At 40.2% G+C, this 20,173-nt stretch overlaps 1 protein-coding gene across 14 annotated transcripts in view; it reads right to left on the reverse strand.

The window, feature by feature from the left end:
• The window catches only part of SMYD3 (SET and MYND domain containing 3), a 345,088-nt gene that overhangs the window by 304,790 nt on the left and 20,125 nt on the right, over window positions 1–20,173 (reverse strand). For 8 of the 14 annotated variants that reach the window (XM_088666492.1, XM_035108332.3, XM_035108337.3 and 5 more), the window contains 3 exons: window positions 7,568–7,631; window positions 2,510–2,617; window positions 1,343–1,400 (listed from right to left, as the gene is read on the reverse strand). In XM_088666492.1, the coding sequence (XP_088522618.1) occupies window positions 1,343–1,400; window positions 2,510–2,617; window positions 7,568–7,631 (230 nt within the window). Of the gene's footprint in view, window positions 1–1,342; window positions 1,401–2,509; window positions 2,618–7,567; window positions 7,632–20,173 lie in introns of those variants that run through there. The other 6 variants (XM_088666497.1, XM_088666496.1, XM_035108334.3 and 3 more) reach the window with 1 other exon arrangement.

The raw sequence follows: 20,173 nt of genomic DNA on the forward strand, positions 1-20,173 counted from the left end.
TTCTCACCATCTGTGCATATGATGGTGAATATTGCGGAAGCAGGATAGAAAGAAGGAGAAAACTTGCTTTTTAATAAAATGGACATTTCTAGGAAGATGCAGGGAAAAATAAAACATGATTTAAATGCCACATGTGAACACTACCTTTGTGGTGCAATTTTAAGCATGCTTATTTGGAAATAAGTTAAAATCAGGTCAATCATCTTTGGATTGTAATAAGATGTTGTCCTGGGGGCTCCTGTGGGCAGAAAGGTGGTATAAAAAAATAAAAAATAACCTATTACTGTCGTTAATACCAATAGTAATACAGTGGTACCTTGGTTCTCGAATGGCTTAGTAGCTGAACAACTTGGAACCCGAACGCTGCAAACCCGGAAGTGTTCTGGTTTGCAAACATTTTTTGGAAGCCAAACATGCTCCGTTTTGAGTGTTACGCTTTGGATTTGAGTGCCACGCTTCCGTTCTGAGTGCTGCACTGAGGTCTGTCTGTTTTTGCTATTTATTTTGCGTTTTTGTTTGGGGGGCTTTTTTATTTTTGTGACTGTGTGGAACCCAGTTCAGTTATTGATTGATTGATTGATTGATTGTGTGACTGCAGAAATGGGTAAAAGCTGCAAAGTACAGTACATTGTTTATTGCTTTCATTTTATGGATCATGGTCTCGTTCGATAGGAAGATTCATGTTAAATTGCTGTTTTACTTTGTGCATTATTTTCCATGGGAAAGCCCACCTTGGTTTGTGGGACGGACATCCAGAACGAATTAAGTTTGAGAACCAAGTTACCGCTGTAATAATGTGTATTGATTATATATTCCTAAAAATCTGTCATCAGCCCATCATTCAACAGTGGTTGAAAGTAGTTTAGGGCATCCTCAAGAAGGTGATGGAACAAGCTACCAAGAAGCTCACAAAATTTTAGAGCAATCTACTTATGAGCATAAGAGCAGTCCTGCTGCATCTGGCCAAAGGCACAACTAGTCCATTACCCTGTTCTCACAGACGACAACCAGATGCAAAGACAGAGTGAATAAATGGATTCCAATACAGAATGAATTTCCAATGCCGGAAACATTTGTTCTTTGATTTCCAATTGTCTGTATTTTTCTTCTAGATCACTTCTGAAATTTAATCCAAAAGCACTGTACACCCAAAAATGAAAACATATTAGTTAGCATTAAAAAAAACCAAAAACACTAACTCGAAAAACAATCCTTCTAGCTCTTCTCTCAGGTGTTACTTAGTCGAGCCAAGCTTTAAGTTCCAAGAGGAAGTTAAATCTCAGGGTGCTACACAATAAACATGGGAAGCATTTACAGAAAAATATGGCTAACGTCTACTTACTTGACTGAAGATCAGAAAGAGAGTAGAGCTCTTCAGATGGACATGTTGATTGTCTTAACTGGTGAGCATAATAATAATGAATTAAAAGGATGTTAGAGTAAATCATTAACTCAATTTTTAATCATTCTTTTAATCCTTTATGTATAGCACTAAAAGAGCAATCATTAGCATTAATCCGTTCTTGTTCATGTTTGTGAAAACATTAGTAGCATTTTGTTGTAAGTTACAACTCATTTATTCTTATTCTCTGGATTTTCACACCTTGCTTTGCAGAACATCATTTCACCCATATGTTCCATAAACTGAGTTCCACACTGAGTCAAGCACAGCTGAGGTGGCTGTTACAAGCCTTTTTGAATTCATTCACTGACACAAGGTATTTATTTTACTGATATGCAACATTTGTGAACATTTGTGAACATGTGCAAAAGAAGCCCCCTTGAAACTGATGTCAGTCGATGAGCCTCCCATAGAGATCTGAGCTGTGGAAATTTTGAAACTATGAGTAAACATACAACTTCTGGATTCATCTAAGATCAAGCTAAGGACTAAAGTCTGAAGCCAGCACTAATTCCACCAATTATAATCTTTACAGCAAGTTTGATTCAGTCAGGACTTCAATACTGCTTACTCAAATTACTATACTGGTGCAACTTGCTTGCATTTTATGACATATATTACTTATGAATTTATTCTTCTGAAGTATGGTCTGTCCTTCTGCTTCTGCATTTCCATCCCAGTGCCTAAGGATATATTTGTAATAAATCCAAAAGCGGTCCACACAAATGTGACCGTTTTCTGCCTTTTTGCATGCATGTATCTTAAAAGTCGAGTAAGTGATGGCACAATAGTTTCATCCCTGCTGCCAATTGCAGAGGATGTTGCAACATGAACAGAAGCTACCTACATCCACACTGAACTACGTAGGCAGTCAATTCAAGAAGTTCCACTTGAGGTCATTAATATGCCAGGCTCTCACTGGCAGGGAAGGAAATTTGCTTCGGCAAGGAGCATAGGGAAACTTGGGAGGCCAGTTCTTATCCTAGCCCCTCCCCAACAAGAGCTATTATGAAGCAATAACAACTCTGTGAAATATAGGCCTCCTCAGCCACAGAGTCAGGGCACACACCTTTTCAATGATCAATCACAGGTAGAAAGTTTACTTACTAGTTTGAAAATGATCCTTCCAACAAGCCTCACTGAGTCTGGGGGGAAGTTAGGCTCAATGCTCTTAATACACTTGCATTCCCGTTTGTGGTCCTGCCAGGCTTCTTTCTACGAGTTGCGATAAAACAGAAGTTATTTTGCCAGGAAACTTTTCAGATATTGAAATATAATAAATATGAATTATTACTGCAAGAGACCAGTGCACAGATAAAAGTGATTTTGTGCAAGCATAAGAATATTTGGATCCAAGCCACTGATTACGGTTGGACATATGGTTTTTGCAAGAAATGCTGTTGAAACACTCGGTCTATTTTTACAGTAAGGTATGAATTGCTATTAGAACTTCCAATCATTTAAATGTTTTAGCTGATCAACCATCTGTCTTTTACATCTAAATAATTTTGCATATTACCCAAACCTCAGTATAAGTGACTTTGTAGGATTCTGGAGACATATTAGAATTTGAGCAGAATTCTACCACTGTGTATTAAATGAAAATATTTTCCCTATTTCTGTAATATAAAAATTGCCCTTCCATTTTAAGCTCTCTGACAAAATTTCACCCCACTGATTAAACTAACATTATCTGGGGGGGGGGGCAACCCACATACTAACAACTTCCCTATATAGTTGTTACATTTCTTCTTTCAACTGTTTTACAGACCACACTAAGCTACTCTGCCAGGATACTGGGACCTACCAACACATGTGCTGAAACTGCACCTAGATAAAGGAGTTCTGGACAAAAGTATTTTCTGCGATCTCACTCATAACCAGACAAACGATTCATCCCCTCCTCTTGTTTGACTCTTTTGAATTTGTAAATTTGGGTCAAGATCTGAATAACAAGGAACTGATCTCACATCTTTCAACTGCAGCCTAGGCCAGAACTGCTTTGATTTCAATAATCTGAACTATTAGACTATGTCAAGACTTGGTAAATCAGAGTTATTTTTTTAAAAAAAAACCTCACATAAGCTAAAAATGTCTGGGTGCCAAAGTGCTCAAAATTGCTTCTTCACCATTTGGTTTAATTTTATTTCATATACAAACTGGATTGTCATGTCCCACAGGTCTATGTAAATGTCTGGATTTAGTACAGTTTATTGATACTTTTTGGGATGCGGGTGGTGCTGTGGGTTAAACCACAGAGCCTAGGGCTTGCCAATCAGAAGGTCAGCAGTTCAAATCCCCATGACAGGGTGAGCTCCCGTTGCCCGGTCCCAGCTCCTGCCAACCTAGCAATTCGAAAGCACGTCAAAGTAGATAAATAAGTACCGCTCCAGCGGGAAGGTAAACGGCGTTTCCGTGTGCTGCTCTGGTTCACCAGAAGCGGCTTTGTCATGCTGGCAACATGACCTGGAAGCTGTACGCCGGCTCCTTCAGCCAATAATGCGAGATGAGCACCGCAACCCCAGAGTTAGTCACGACTGGACCTAATGGTCAAGGGTCCCTTTACCTTTATTGATACTTTTATCTTTTGTGAAATAGACATTTGTAATTGTTTTGATGTAGGTTTTGTAATCATAAACTATATATCCTTTCCCTATATCTCCTTATCAGCAATTTTTGACAGCTTATTATTTTTAAACTAATTTTTCTTGCGTTATTTCCCCCCTGTTGTTATTAAAATTCAGTAAAAAATAAATAAATGAAAAAACAACAAACAAACTGGTTAATATTAACTATGATTAGCTTCAAACAAGCAAATTTCAAACCATGGTGTGTGAAGCTTGCTTGTTTGAAAGGAACTGCTGGTAAAATTAACCACAATTTCAGATCTAGGTGAGACCTGTGAATAATCAATTAATGAAGCAGAAGCTTCCACACTCCTCTTCCCAGCTGTGTGGGAGGGAGGGAAGTGGTATCTCATAAGCACAGGAGGAGGCTAAGCTTGTTTATGTAAAACTAAACTGTATGTCACGACACAGTAGAGTGTTGCAATGTGTAGGTATGTTGCACAAATGCTCACCGTGCTCCTCCTGAGCCTGGAAAGGGGTTAGTTTAACCTCTGGGTTGCTAGTAAAACTGAATTACTGTGTCGCAAAATGATGCATGTCTAAAAAGTGTGTCACCAACATAAATGTTTGGAATGCTCTGGTTCAGAGTAACACCTGAATCTAGCCAATATGTACCAATATCATCCAATTTCCTACATTCATAGGTGAGTGTGGATCCCTAAAGTAGACAAAACAGACCATTTCAGCAGATAAGGAGGTATTTGGGGGGTGGCATCTAAAATACCTCCTAAAGAGAGTGGGCACCCCAGAACTAGCCTAATGAAGACTGATCACATTCAGTGGTCACAGAAAGCTGACTGACTCTTGGGAGGGGTGCATAAAACAGCGTAGGAAAGGAATGGGTTGTCCTGACTAGCTAGAACACTCAAACAGCAGTAGTCAGTCTGGTTGCAGGTCCCCCTTATTTTTCTCTAAATCTGATCTCCTATGGAAAAATGATCAGGAACAAATCTCTGCCTTTTGTAAGATGCCGTTCTTTTCAGTGGAGCTTTATGCTTTGCAGCAACTCTGATCCTGGCCCAATGGAATCAGTAATCCTCTCCTCAGAATATTTATGTTCAGCCTCCAATTTTGACTGTCCCTTGATTTCTACCTCAAAAAGATTTTTCTGGGTTTTCGTTGCTGCTGCTGCTGCTGCTGCTATGCCAGATTTCTGCTTAAGGCTTTGCACAGAGGCGGGCAGGCAGGCAGACAACAGAAGCAAGAGGCATGACATGGGATTAAGGAGTGCCACTACACACAAATCTGTAAAAGCAGCTGAATGGGCTAAAAGCATTTGTGTTTCTGGCATATGAAATAGTGATTTAAAATTATATAGCTCATATTTTAATTTCATCCTTGATGTCTTTGAACTAGGCCTGCACCAAATGTTCACAATATTTTTAGTGTGAAAGAAGAATTTTTGGAGAAGCCAAAATGGCCACTAAATCACTCCTCAGTGCACACCTTCCAGAGTGGTTTGTACGTTGTTCACTACCCAATGGGTGATTCCTCATGTACCATTATTTTGAAGGGGTGGTTTCTTTATTCTGCCAACACAATTCCAGCCACTCGGAGATCATGTAATCAATGTGAAGGTGCACAACAACTTAATTCAGAGGAAAGATTCAGGGTCTCAGGTTCAATCCGCAACATCTCCAGCTAAAAGGGCTCTTGATAAGATGAGCCCTGCCAGTCAGAATAGACTTTACTGGGCTAGATGGACCGATGGTGTGACTCAGTATAAGGTATATTCGTATAATTCACATCGTATAATTCACATACCCTAACAGATTTGATTTCATGATGCTAGAAAGCCATTTCAAAGTGAAGGTGTGCACAGAAGATTAACCAGGCCGTCTCTGAAAAACTGCTGAAAGCTAATTGTGCAAGTTTTTGTGAAAAGTTCCCACTCTCAACTTGGTTTTACTCGCCCTTACAAATAATGGTTTTGAACTTCACGGAAAGTTCACCCTTCTAACTGTTTCGCATGGACTACAAAGCGAGAGCTATCGGAATATAACTGTAACTCAAAATATCCAGCAAATAAAGGTTATATGAATCCAGTTTCTTTCACCCTAAATAAACAGTCGTGTCTCGAATCATTAAGACATCATTCTGCATAACGTAGCTGTACTGGCATGTTCCTCCCGAGCCAACTAAAATTGTTCTTTGAAGCCAGCCTTTATCTGACATGCTTTGTTCCTAAAATAAATGCTGGGAAGGAGTTTAAAATATGCTAGAAGTGACACTGAGATGATCAACTGTTTATGCAGCCTTTAAAGGAGCAAGGAGATGAAATATGCAACATCACACAAAATCGTGTGTCTCGTTCTTCTAATCTTAGCAGTGCTTTTTAAAGTTAGAAAGACACTGGAATCACATCTTTATGATCACTGCCGATCTGAATCCATTCACAGAGTGAATACGGACTGCTTCGAAGCAGGCACAGCCTTTCCTAGTTTAGGCACTGTCATGGCTGCACCTGCTGCTGCAGAAGAACACAGTAACCCTGTGTGTATTTTGCATGAACAGTTTAACTTGGTGAAGTCCGACCAATGTAACATAGTGCTTCTGGTTGCATTTTTAGGCAGGTGTTTGGTTCGGTTTTTGTTATGGCTAAGTATTATGTAGCTTTTTAGTTACAGTTAATTTGTATACCGCTTCATATTTCAATAGAATTGTTTAAGCAGCTAATAAATCCTAGCAAAAAAGAACCGATACGTAAAAAATGCAAAGCAAGTTCCACATTCAAAACCCTAGAATACTACTATTACTACTACTACTACTAATAATATTAAGCCAGTGTGGTGTAGTGGTTAAGAGCAGTAGACTCGTAATCTGGGGAACCGGGTTCGGGTCTCTGCTCCTCCACCTGCAGCTGCTGGGTGACCTTGGGCTAGTCACACTTAGAATCATGGAATCATAGAGTTGGAAGAGACCACAAGGGCCATCCAGTCCAACCCCCTGCCAAGCAGGAAACACCATCAAAGCATTCTTGACATATGCCTGTCAAGCCTCTGCTTAAAGACCTCCAAAGAAGGAGACTCCACCACACTCCTTGGCAGCAAATTCCACTGCTGAACAGCTCTTACTGTCAGGAAGTTCTTCCAGTCTGAGAGATTTCTCAGCCCCCCTCATCTCACAGAAGGTTTGTTGTGGGGGAGGAAGGGAAAGGAGAATGTTAGCCGCTTTGAGACTCCTTCGGGTAGTGATAAAGCAGGATATCAGTTCCAAACTGTTCTAATAATAAATCATTTTTAAGTACCGTAACATAATTCAATATATCAGTGTACAGCGGACATAAGTAAATTAACCAAGAACCACAAAAACAAAACAAATACAGAACATCAAAATATATCAAGTTACATCAAAATGCAACATAATGACACTGTACCATAAAAAAATTCATTGTGCATGTGGATGCATGTGTAATTTTTGCTGGCCATGTTAACCAATTTCATAGATCTTAAGAAGAGTTAATGGGGAAAATATCAAGGCTAAAAGGGTAACATATTAGCATTATTCATTTGCAGCTAATTATCAGAGTAATGATTACCTGACAACGTACATCACAGTATCTTGCAACTTTGCACTGAGAACACCTAAGCAGTCGATCCTTCCTGTTGCAAATAAAAAAGGGGGGGGGTGAAATACTTTGAATATTTAAGACAAATAACTTTCAGGTAAACTTTTAAAAAAGTATAAAAAGCCTAATGCTAGAGTAGCAGTCCACAATCCAGGGAGCATTTTTAGAACCAAGTTTCAAAATTGGTTTTTGAAATGGTTTACAAGGCTGCTTAATGGAGTGAAGCCGTTTTGTGGTCTGACTCGTCATCTGAAATAAAAACTGCAGAGAAACAACTTGCGTCCTTGTGGTTGTACACATCACCTTTCTATTGTGGCCAGCTGTGTTTCCTAAAGTCTCAATAAAAAGGAACTTGAGAATTCTAGGTCAAAAAAATGACCGAGAATATTTACAACTTCTATTTTTGTATGTTCATTGGGCATAAAGTTAATTACTTTAACTCTGTTTGATTATTAAACAATTTATTTTCCAGGAGAACAAAAAGATTGAAAGTCTCAGAATCCAATGTTCATGCTCCACTTGAACAATTTACAGCTTTTGCATCCTGTATGTAAATAATTCATAATATTTATAGGGGCTCCTCAAGCAATACCTGTTTGCTGAAAAATGAAATGCTACAATCCGGGTAGAATATATTTTACCTTTTATTGGGTGCAACAGTAAATAAAAGAAATAACCTTTTTATTTTATTGTTCTCTTCTCATACACTCAACTATGTTTGTGTTAAACTATGTTTAACACAGGAAAAACCCCAAGCTGAATTGCAGTAAACAACACAGTGGGATGTAGTTGGCCTTTTGAGGTCAAAAACGTGATATTCCATTGCAAGCTAAAATTCAGTAAATCTTAGTCCATTTTTATCTGCCTTAAGCAAAATTCTTGCTGTGAATGCGCACATTGAGTTGCGGCATATATTTGTACTCTGAATTCCCCATCAATATAAAATAGTATTAAAGTTCTATCTAAATTGTTCCAGGGCCTGTAAGGCAATTGGGGGGGGGCATACAATCAAAAGAGATGGGAAATTTAAACTAGAGGTGTATTTGTATACTGTTACCACACTTGGTAGAAGTTCTTTTTTTATATAATTCCTATTGTTTTCTAAGTAATAAAAACATGTAATTTAGTCGGTCAGTTAGCATGCTCAACAAAACAGCACAAAAAGATAAGTGAAAAAATAAATGACTAAAATATTATCAATCTTAAAAAAAATCTTTCCAGTATGTGATTTTAACTGTAACACTTTAGTAGGGTTACAAAACTTTTAGTAAATCGATTAGTTAAATGAAAAGTAGCTCCAAACTTTGAGGGCATTAGGAGAAGGGGACGACAGGGGACGAGATGGTTGGACAGTGTTCTCAAAGCTACGAACATGAGTTTGACCAAACTGCGGGAGGCAGTGCAAGACAGGAGTGCCTGGCGTGCTATGGTTCATGGGGTCACGAAGAGTTGGACACGACTAAACGACTAAACAACAACAACAAAAGCTCCAAACTCATATGGAAGCAGATTTTTCTGATTAATTAATTAAGTAATTAAAAACCACATCCTGCACTGACAATCTGCCAGCTGAGGTCCATGGAGCCGTCAAAGGGTTCATATACAAGGAGAATGCACAGGTATACACAGGAACATCCCAGATATGCCATCAGAACAAAGTTGTTCTGCTTCTGAAGATGGACAGGGGGAGACAGAGTGCAGCTGTGGGCAGAAGGCAGGTAGGATGGAGAGAAACACACATCATATATCCCGTGCCCCTTCACTGCACAGTCATGCTCTCCAAATGACCTAACTTTACACCAGCCCCTCACATAGTGCAAATAAGGCAAATAAGGGGAGAAATTTTAAAAGCTGCCTCTGAATCAAAGACTGAGTCACACCCATGTCACCATGACAGAGTATAATATACGGTGTAACAAAGCACCAACACATAGCGCAGTGCCCATATATGAAACCCAGACAGGGAGCTCATAACTCAAGATCACAGGGCATACAAAGCGATGGCAGAAAAATTCAGTTTGCTGGGGTGCCAGCTTGAATTAAATATTGGCCCACATAACTGATCACATGACATCGTGCACGCACAGCATTTGAATGGCAATGGCCATCAACTTTGGGGGCTCCTCAAATATTGGGACCCGGCCCCCTCAAATATTTTATTGGGGATCCGAAGACCCCTTGACCCCTAGGAGCTGATTCCTACAGTTCCACTTGAAAAGACATGGGCTGTGATGCATGCATTGCTGAAGACACAAGGGAATGAATGAATGAATGAAATTTATTACGGTCCCAGACCAGATTCACATACAGTACTAAGCAAACATAAAACACAATAGAATTAAGACACAAGGGAAGTATACTTATCTGCTAGGAGCTAGAATAGGCCCAACCCACTCTGGAGCAATCAGTTTTGTTTTGGTTCAGATTCAAGATGTCTACTGTACTAGTAACTACAGGGCTGGCTCAATCATGAAACAGAGTGAAGCAGTCAACTGAGGCAGCAGAAGCCCAAGAGGCAGTGACCCTCCAGGCACTCCACCTGCACTGCTGCCATGAACAGAGAAGCGAGATCTTGCCAGAAACTGCCGCTTCACAGGCATACAACCCAGGTAAGAGAAGCTGTGATGGTGGCATCACGTTCCTGTCTTGCCTCAACCTTTTTTTTTTGGCCATACTGCCAGCTCCCTACAGCATCTGAACAGTGTGACATCTTACTAATACTGTGCATCTCTCTAGCTAATGTGCAGACCCGATAGACTGATGGAAAGAAGGTGGGTGCAAATAATAGTCTGAACTGCAGGCTCACGCTTCTCTCCCTCTCACTACTTTCATCTTTGAGATTCATATCAGTTATTACTCTCACTACTGTAACATGTGTGAAAATAAGCAGCAGCTGCATTTCACAGACCATTATTCAGGATCAGCACAAAATTCAGCTGTTTTGAAGTCAAAACATATTAATAGATCCAAACTCTTAAATCCATAAAAATTGTAGAGTTGGAAGGGATCACAAGGGTCATCTACGCCAACCCCCTGCAATGCACTCTGGGGCTCAAACCCATGACCCTGAGATTAAAAGTCTCATGCTGTACCAACTGAGCTATCCCAGCAGTCACATAGCATTTCTGAAATAGTTGATATTAATGACCTGTGCAGGATTTATAGATCTTGATTTTCAAAAATGTAAACCACAAAGTGATGACAATTAGCATATTAATTCAATCTGCTTTTCTTGGCTTTATGCCAATGGCACCTACACAGAATTCAGTGAAATCCATTCAGGTTAAAACAGAGGTATTTTGGTTTAACTGGATTGTACATTGGGGTGTCTAGATCACTACAGGATTGTTAAAAATTTATTAGATAGCTTAACAGTAAAACTTTAAAAGATAGGTAAGGAGGGACATGGTGGATATTTTTGTAACCGCAGTACAAAACAAGCAGATAGCAAGAACCTTTTTCTCCTCTCATAAGACTAAAACTCAGGGCTACCCAGGACAATGGATTCAGAACAGACACAAGAAGCAACTTCTTAACAGAAAGCAAAACTTAGGAAATTCACTGACACAGTATGTGGAGATGGCCAATAACGTAAGAAGGCTTTAAGAGAAACTCATGAAACAAAGATCTATTAATGGCTGTCATGGTGGCTATATCTAATCTCCATGTTCAGGGAGAGTATGCCACTCGACACCAGCTGCTGGGAAACAAAAAAGAAGAGGGTTGATGCTTTCAAGGGTTGTTGCGGAGAGGGGGCTTCCTGGAAGCATTTTGTTGGTCATGGTGGGAAACAGATGACTGCAATAGGCAAGACCTTTGGACCGAGCCATCAGGGTGGTTGTTATATTTGTATAAAGCTATATCTATGTGAAACTCACCCACTGGCCCACGACCTGCAATCCCCTGGCAGCTCAGGACTCGGCTCACCCATAACTGTGGAGCTAGGCCTCCAGGCAGCTGGCTACAAGCATCAACAGCTTAGTAGAGCTTAGGTGCAAATGTTTGAGGCTTTTGTGGAGGGCCATGTCCTCCACTGTCCCATGTGTCAAATAAGCAACATATTTTAGGTAAAAAATAATTATCCAAGTTCTGGTTTTTATTTTATCCACTGTTTTCTTCTGCATCCTGTGGGGATGATTTGTGCAGTGGTCTGGCTAAGATGGTGAACAAACAAATTTTCTTTCAGTGTGGTATAGGTGATCTTTCAAGGTCCTTTCCCCAGTTGTTGTTTTTTCAGCCTGCATGTTGTCACGTTGCTCCTTCAGATGTCCCACTGCTCTGCGTTATCAGTCATCACAAAAACATCAGCACATCCCTGTGTCTATTACGTTCACTGCTAGAGGCCAGGCTGGCCTTGGAAACTACCCTACCTACGAGTCATTTTTCTCCTCTGTGCATGCCTAACCTTTCTTTTCACCGTACAAACAGTTCAAGCACACAGCGAAGATAAAAGAACAACAGGAATTTGAGGAGCTATTCAGGACTTTGAAATAAGTTGAGGTGTGTAAGAGTTCAGCAACAATGCATCAATACTGAAAAGAAGATGGAGCACGGCATGAGTTACGATTCTGAGGGTCTAATCCAAAGTCCTGTTGAATCAATGGCATGCCTGCAGCATATTTCAATAGGTTTTGGTCCATGCACTCTGTGAACTGCAGTAATTATGCGAATGCAGTCTTTATAAAAACACAGGGCTCTCCATTTCCATACAAAGACGTTTTTCAACAATACTGTTGGAGCTTTACATAAGAAACGGCAACCTGGTTTGGATCAAGGCCCAACTAGCAGAGCTTTCCATTTTCAAAAAAATGTCCCAATCAGGTATCTCTACAAGCTTGCAAACAAGGCTATAAGGTGATGGGCATGTATGGCATTTGCCCCCAGCATTGTAAGGATGTGCCTTGTATCTCTGTGTTTAAAAACAAAAGAAGAGCTGATCTGTTTCTGAATTGCTCTGTAGCCTCTCAGCTGCAATCTGTGTTTCATGTTCTGAGCTGCTCCATATAAAACAAAGTTCTGTGTTCCCCCATTCACTATAAAGGGGAATCTAAAAACAGCTCTAACTCCTTTTGACCAATATGGACGAAATGCACTTTCACTCCATAGCTCCTCCAGAATAGGTTAAGCCTGCCAAATTGCGATCAAATGGGTTCAAGGGCTTTTTGCGGGGGAAGTAAAAGGGACTTTCTTTCTTTCACAATGCCTTGGAGCTGGGGTCTGTCTCTTTCTGACCTTAATTAAGAGGTGGTATATGTATTTGTGTGTATGTGTAATTTTGCAGCTTCACATCAGCCTTTCTGTCTAGTGGTTGGTTGTGTCCTCCAACTGACCAATAGGCCTAACAATATGAGACTGCCTAGACTGCTGCCTGCAGAGTTCTGAAGAGCTCAGGGTTGGTCTGTGGGTTTTTGGATTTTCTTTTCTAAAAAGTTCCCGTTGTTCGGTCCTAGCTCCTGCCCACCTAGCAGTCCGAAAGCACGTCAAAGTGCAAGTACATATATAGGTACCGCTCTGGCAGGAAGGTAAACGTCGTTTCCGTGCACTGCTCTGGTTCGCCAGAAGCAGCTTAGTCATGTTGGCCACATGACCCGGTAAGTTCAGTCAAGGTAAGTTCAAATAATTACGGTAATATCTCCTTATCTCTCCTCTTCACATGTAACCTTGGGATGATGGTATGCTGCTTTCAAAACCTTTGAGACTAAAAAAAAATCTGAGGATAAGTGACTTCTGTGAGTAAAACAAAGCCTTAGGCAAGTTGGATACATGAAGAGCAAACCATCTAGAGTTACTTTTTAAAAAATATCATTTCTGTCAATTTACTTTTTAGGTTAGCCTTCACTTTTGGGGGGGGGTTGCTTCAAAGTGCATTTCAAGGTTATATTGTCACTCACAAAAGGTTCTTATGGTACCCATTCCACCTGATCTCTAGATCAGGGATAGGGAACCTGTGGCCCTCCAGATATTGTTGGACTACAACTCCCATCATCCCAGGCCATTGCCCATGCTGGCTGGGGCTAATGAGAATTAGGAGTCCAATAACGTTTAGATGGCAACAGGTCCCCCAACCCAGTTCTTGGTAATTAAGCTTTGAGGCATTTAATTATCTATTTCCTTACTTATTTTATATCCCAAATATTGCCTTTGTGTCCAGTTGAAGACCTGCAAGTACCAGTAAAATCCCATTCTATTATTGTGCTGCTCACTGGAAGGACAGATCCTGAAGCTGAGGCTCCAATACTTTGGCCACCTCTTGAGAAGAGAAGACTCCCTGGAAAAGACCCTGATGTTGGGAAAGATTGAGGGCACCAGGAGAAGGGGACGACAGAGGACGAGATGGTTGGACAGTGTTCTCGAAGCTACGAACATGAGTTTGACCAAACTGCGGCAGGCAGTGGAAGACAGGAGTGCCTGGCGTGCTCTGGTCCATGGGGCCACGAAGAGTCAGACATGACTAAACGACTAAACAACAACAACAACATTATTGTGCTGCAGTATTGCCAGAATGGCCAACCTAGAATCCTCTGGTGCCAGACCCAGGTCCTATCCACTGAAGGAAGGAGAAAGGGAAAAGGCGTGCCTGCAGTAAATGAAGGTATCCTTTTTAGTCAGATCAGCAAGGAAGCTAGAGGCAAAAGCCTTAATGCAGTTCAGGATTTATTAGCTGACACACTGTAGCCTATTGGTGCAAGGAGTTTTCCTTGGCTAATCTCCCTAGTTTTCCCCTGTAGACAGCATAAATTTCTGCCTAATCCCTGACTGCCATTCCTCAAATCATCAGTTCAAGTGCTGCCTAGGGAGCAAGCCATGGTAAGTCTTGCCATTTTTGAACCCTTGTCCATTTCCGCTCTGCTTGCCTTGCAGGTTATAATTACAGCGGTTGAGACACATTCATCTGTTACAGCTGAGTTAGGATAGTAAACCAGTTTTAGATTATGTGGACAAAGTCAAACTTCAGTTGCACCAACCAGAGAGAAAATCAAGCATAGATGCAAGAATAATCATAGGGTAAATAAATAATAAATCTATACTAAATAGAGTGTGGTATTACAGTGCCCCTATCCTTATAATGAGGAGTAGGTTTCACACCGCTACTGAAGCAGAGCACCAATAATTCCAGGAACAGATGCTTGAAACAGTTCAGTTTCCCATACTTTCAATGCACATTCCTTTTTGTGTGCAGCAATGCTAGCATTTGACTTCAAATGGAACTGTAATGTTGAAGCCTCTCTCTTTTTTCCATTTTATATATGGAAATCAACAGAAATCTCATGTCACTTATCCAGTAGATCCCAATGAATCCAACAAAAATATCCATGTTTACATTAATGAGAAGGAAGAAGCCAATGATCAGTTGAGTAGCAAAATCAGATTATTGGTCTGACAACTGATACTGGTTTGTCAGTTTTAACTAGTAACTAGAGAATATTTTGATCTATAAATTATGCATTTTTCAGGCTCCTGAATTATTGCTGTGAATAAAGCTTCTTATCGCACTTGCTCTGCTATGCTTTGCCATCATGGGTATTCATTAGGAACCTGGAGGCTTTTCCCTTTTTCCTTATTTGAAAATCATACATATTTAAGGTTATTTCAGTTCAGGCAGGATTTGGTGGGAACCCGGAATAAATTGTCTTCTTGATATGCCAATTTTAATGGGAATTAACCCAGTAACTGGGTGAAGTGACTGCACACAGATTTTGATCTTTGTTTTGTTTTTATTGTTTTCCTTGTATAAATATGGTTCCTGTGCTAGAAAACCTGCCAGATGATCGTCAACACGATTAGGCAGAAGCATGACTGCAATACAGAAGCAGAAAAGCTGAAAGAGTCATGCATGGGTGGCACAGGAAAGGAATATAGTTGCACTATTTTGCATAGCCCTTCCATCAGTGACCACACCCGTCAACAGGGCAACTTCACACCAGGCCTACAGTAGATCTGGCACATGCTATTTCCCTCCCATGGACTTCAATAGGAAGGAAGAATGGGATATTAAGCAAGCTGCCCACCCACATTGCCATGAACTATGGAGAAAGGACACATTGCATCCAAAGAGTGGATTTATACAAAACAGCCTCCAGAACACAAACAGGAACCTCAGCAGAATTCTGATGCTTCTGTGCCTATAGCAGGTAGCCCTGCCTCAGGACTACAAACACAAAACAACACTCATCAGAGTTACTCAGGACAACCCGGGATCCCAAGACGCACATCTCCCCTCCATGGTTCCTCCTACCCTCCTTTACTACATGTGAATACTGTGTCTTGCCTGAACCACATTGTTCGGCCTCTGGCAAGCTCCGTTAGAGATGGGTAGCTGAATCCATGAACTGCAAAGCTGTCAAGTTTTTCCTTTTCTCATGAGGAAGTCTATTCAGCATAAGGGAATTTCCCTTTAAAAAAGGGAGGACTTGACAGCTATGGTGAACTGACTCCATTAAAAAAATATTGCCTTTGACACAAGGCAAGATGAAATTGAAGTTCACTTTCCCTGCGGTGAGCCATTCGCACATGGAAGTAATGGTTTGATAATGCAGTTAAGTGATGAATATGCATGCATACCCAGCTAAGTGGGTCTTCATTGATGGCGGTGGATCCAGAAATCGCATCACTGGATGCAATCCAAAAGCAAGCAAGAGTTGAATCTAAAGCTTTCATCAACGTACACAGCACTCTTACTTGTAACTGAACCTGCCAAAATACCTTATCCAAATTCATTTGCACATTACTTTACATACACACCTGATTTTATTTGTATGCCACCTTTCTGCGGTTCAAACCAGGCTCAAGGTGGCTTACAACATGGAAAAAATACTTTAGATAAGACTAACATCAACAAAAACTCAATTGTCACAAAAATGAAGGAGAAATGAATAAAAAATGTAATATAAAAATTTTCAGCTTCCTATAGTGTTGAATTCCATCCCTACAATATGCATTCATGCTTTAATGAAGGGTTGTTTGCTTGTATTTTTAATGAACAAGCTAAACAAATCCTTAAGATAGCAATTTAACATGTTCCTCTCTATCTGCACTCTAGTGACATCCCATGGTAAAAATTATAAATTGATCATATAATTTCTGAATGTTCTTTTTTCACACTATCAAACATGTAAAAAAAAAACAAATCAACTCACCTAGCAGAACAAAGATACACATATGCAACCACACAGTTAGAACCTGTTGATGTTTTAACTACAGACCAACCGCACCTTTAGAATGAATAACTCGGGGAATTACATGCCCTCGCATGCCACTTTTATTTAGCCAAGTAAGCAGTCAACAAACAGCCTTTGTCTTCCTCCCATATGTGCTTCTTCATCATGTATTTTTTTAAAAAAATAATAATGGCTTAAAACATAATAGTCTTTAACAATCGTAAATGCTTTGTGTTGAAAAGTGTTTTTTTCCACATATTTCTAATACTTTTTAACCCTCGCTATAGCAGCTTTTTTCCTCTTTGACTCAAGAAAAGCCTCCCTTTCACTCTCTTATGAACCATTTCTCAGGGCAACAACTTGTATTGCCTCCTCTTTCAGTTAGGCAATTTTCAATCCAACCCATCATTTTTAATAGCTCTAGGAGGCAGAAATTCAACAGCTGAAATCTCCAGTATCTCATGTTGCATTTTTGCCTGTTTTACAGCTGTTAAAAGTAAAAATTTCCACCTGCAAAAAGCCCGACTTCTAGAGAGACTCACTCATCTGCAAGGCTGGGAAGGTAGGCTTCTATGTAAACAGTAGCGGACTCAAAATATCACTGCCAGCTTGTCATACATATTTTTGGAAAGCTGGCTTATCTAGGCTGCTCCAATTAAAACAGAATCAAAACACATTGTCTTCCGTCTTTTCTCTATAGCTGGGGATATGCCTGTCAATTGACAACTTAGTTTGCTATAATTTTGCCTGTTGTTGATTTGTTCTATTGATTGCAGAGTTGTGTTGTTGTCAAGACACTTGGAATTTTGTAGAAGAAATAAAGATTGCTAAATCAGTGTTTCTCAACCAGTGTGCCTCCAGATGTTTTGGGACTACAACTCCCATCATCCCTAGCTAGCAAGACCAGTGGTCAGGAATGCTGGGAGTTGTAGTCCCAAAACATCTGGAGGCACACTGGTTGAGAAACACTGTGCTAAATAACCACACAGAGAGAAGGCTTCCCACCATTGCTCTTGATTCAGAAAAAAAGGCTCACATTTTTGCAACATCTAAAGATTATACAAAACAAATAGAATCTTAAATTAAAATTTTAATTAAATCTGCAATACTTAAATATACTTGCTTGGATATATAGATTCCCTTATTAAAATCAATGCAACTTATCTAAGAGTAAACAACTTCAGGATCGGGACAATTATGTGAAATATAAAAATGTTTCAGATTTACTAAATTTCTAATGTGTAAGAGCTTTTCTCTTCAGAATCTACTCTGGTTCCTCTTCTCGTGTTTTTCTTTCTTGTGCCATCCTGATATACTAAGGCTGAAAAGAATATTTTGCAACCATTAATCAACATTTCTGTTGAAGAAATATATATTTATAATTTCTATTTTACAGATAAGATTTCCATATATGACCATATTTACAAGTTTGAAGGAAATTGATCAATCAATAACAGTGGCTCAGAACAATTCAGATATGCCCTAAATCCAACACAGGTAACTGTTTAAGGTCAATAGGCTTAACCATGCCTAACTGTTTTGAATTTAGGCCTATGTTTATTGATCAATTTGGATTCCAATGACTGAGAAGGATGACATCTCTTTGGTTTTATTGAATATCCCAGAATGTGAAGAATATGGAATACCTTCATAATGGAATAGAGATGGGATGGTGGACATTTTTCAGCCCAAATGTCACATTCCCCCATGAGCAAACTTCACGGGTTGCATGCTGAGAATGGGCAGCACCTGAGGCAAAAAACTGGGCATATCCAATAAAGGATGTGACATTCCAGGCTTGCAAAAGCCAGAGGTATCTATACATAACATGCTCAACTCCATCCTGGCCCACATGAAGCAGTCACAGTTAAGCACTCAGGGAGGTGGTGGAGCAAGCCCAGGAGGGGACTAGCATGGAGTGAGGATGAGGCCTAGAGAGAGACCTAAAGGCTACGTAGGCTGGAGGGACACATTCTGCCCCTGTGCCTGAGATTCCTCATTCCTGGAATGGAAAACAATTACAAATACTGTATTTCAATTTACAGGCAGAAAACCAAGGATGGAAAAGAAGCAACTTCTGCAAGCCACTCTGCATGTCTATGGCCCCAGTAAAGCTCTAAAGGCAAGTCTCTCAGAGCCAAATGTTATTACTCTGTCAGCTGGACTGCTCTCTGCCTAATGAAGTAAATGGAGCAACTCAGTTGGAGGAGTTGTGCATGCATGTCTACCCCGTCTTTTACCGGAGAGGTCAAACTTATTCCTATTAAATATGCAAACCATCCTGTACCGCAATGCAAACCTCCTGCTCTGGCACCATATATCACTGTATTCAACATACAGTACACAAAATGGTGTGACAATTGCAAGCCAAATGACATTGGGAAAGTTCTCCTGAATAGCTAATAATCATCATCGACTGCAAAACCAATTTGCAGCATTTCTTCCAGCTTCTAAGCTTTGCTTCTCAGCCTCTCCTGCGCTGATGTCTCTGTCTCTCTATATATACATCCTAAGAAGCCGGAGTAGCAGTGTCACTGTTATCTGTCACAAGAGGAGAGATTGTCAATAACTCTCCTGCTCAGTTGGTCCAATCACATCACATCAGTGAGCACATTTCCATTTCAAAAATTGCTGCTAGTGTTGAAGTTACTTCAAAAGAGACACGGGCACTGCAGCACAGTATGAATTGGTATGAAAATGCCAACCTGACATGGCGTGTTCCTGGATGTTTGAGACAGATTTTTCCGGATAGATTTAGCTAAAATTGTATTTTAGGTTTGAAAAATAACTACATGTTCATCACCGAGCCAAATTGCCTTTTGCCTTGAGCCCAGAAGACATGGGCCTTTAATCATCCTCCAGTAGTTTACAGAGTGGGTTTTCAGTGAAATAAGATTATTTGGTTTAGCTTGACAGCCACGGAATTAGGCTCTGCACAATAAAGAGAAAAGATGTTTTATTTTCTATTAGCTATGGCAAGCTTTCGCTCAATGGTCAAGGATGAAGAACCAACCAGAGGTTTTCACTCACCTGTACCAACAATCCATTTTGGAAGAAAATGGTCTGAATCTAGAGCCATGCTGTGGTCCGCGGAGTTAATGAAATACCAACATAGTATCACTTTTGGAAGCATTTAATTTCAAGAACAAACAACAGGTGACCACAACTGGGTTAAAAAAAAAGGAAATGGAAAAGGTTCTCGGCCACTGAGCTCTTACTGCTGTTGTTAAGGAAAAAGGATAGACACTGTAAAGGATGACAGTGTGTATGTGTACATGTATTTATAGGACACTGCACTCTCATGTGTACTGTACCATCAGAGTTGGGAAATCAGTGGCCCTCCAGATGTTGTTGGCCTCCAGTGGTCATGGATGATGGGAGTTGTAGTCCAACAACATCCAGAAGGCATCAAGTGTCC

Source organism: Zootoca vivipara, chromosome 3 (assembly GCF_965207765.1).
Source record: "Zootoca vivipara chromosome 3, rZooViv2.hap1.1, whole genome shotgun sequence".
Classification (NCBI taxonomy): Eukaryota; Metazoa; Chordata; class Lepidosauria; order Squamata; family Lacertidae; genus Zootoca; species Zootoca vivipara.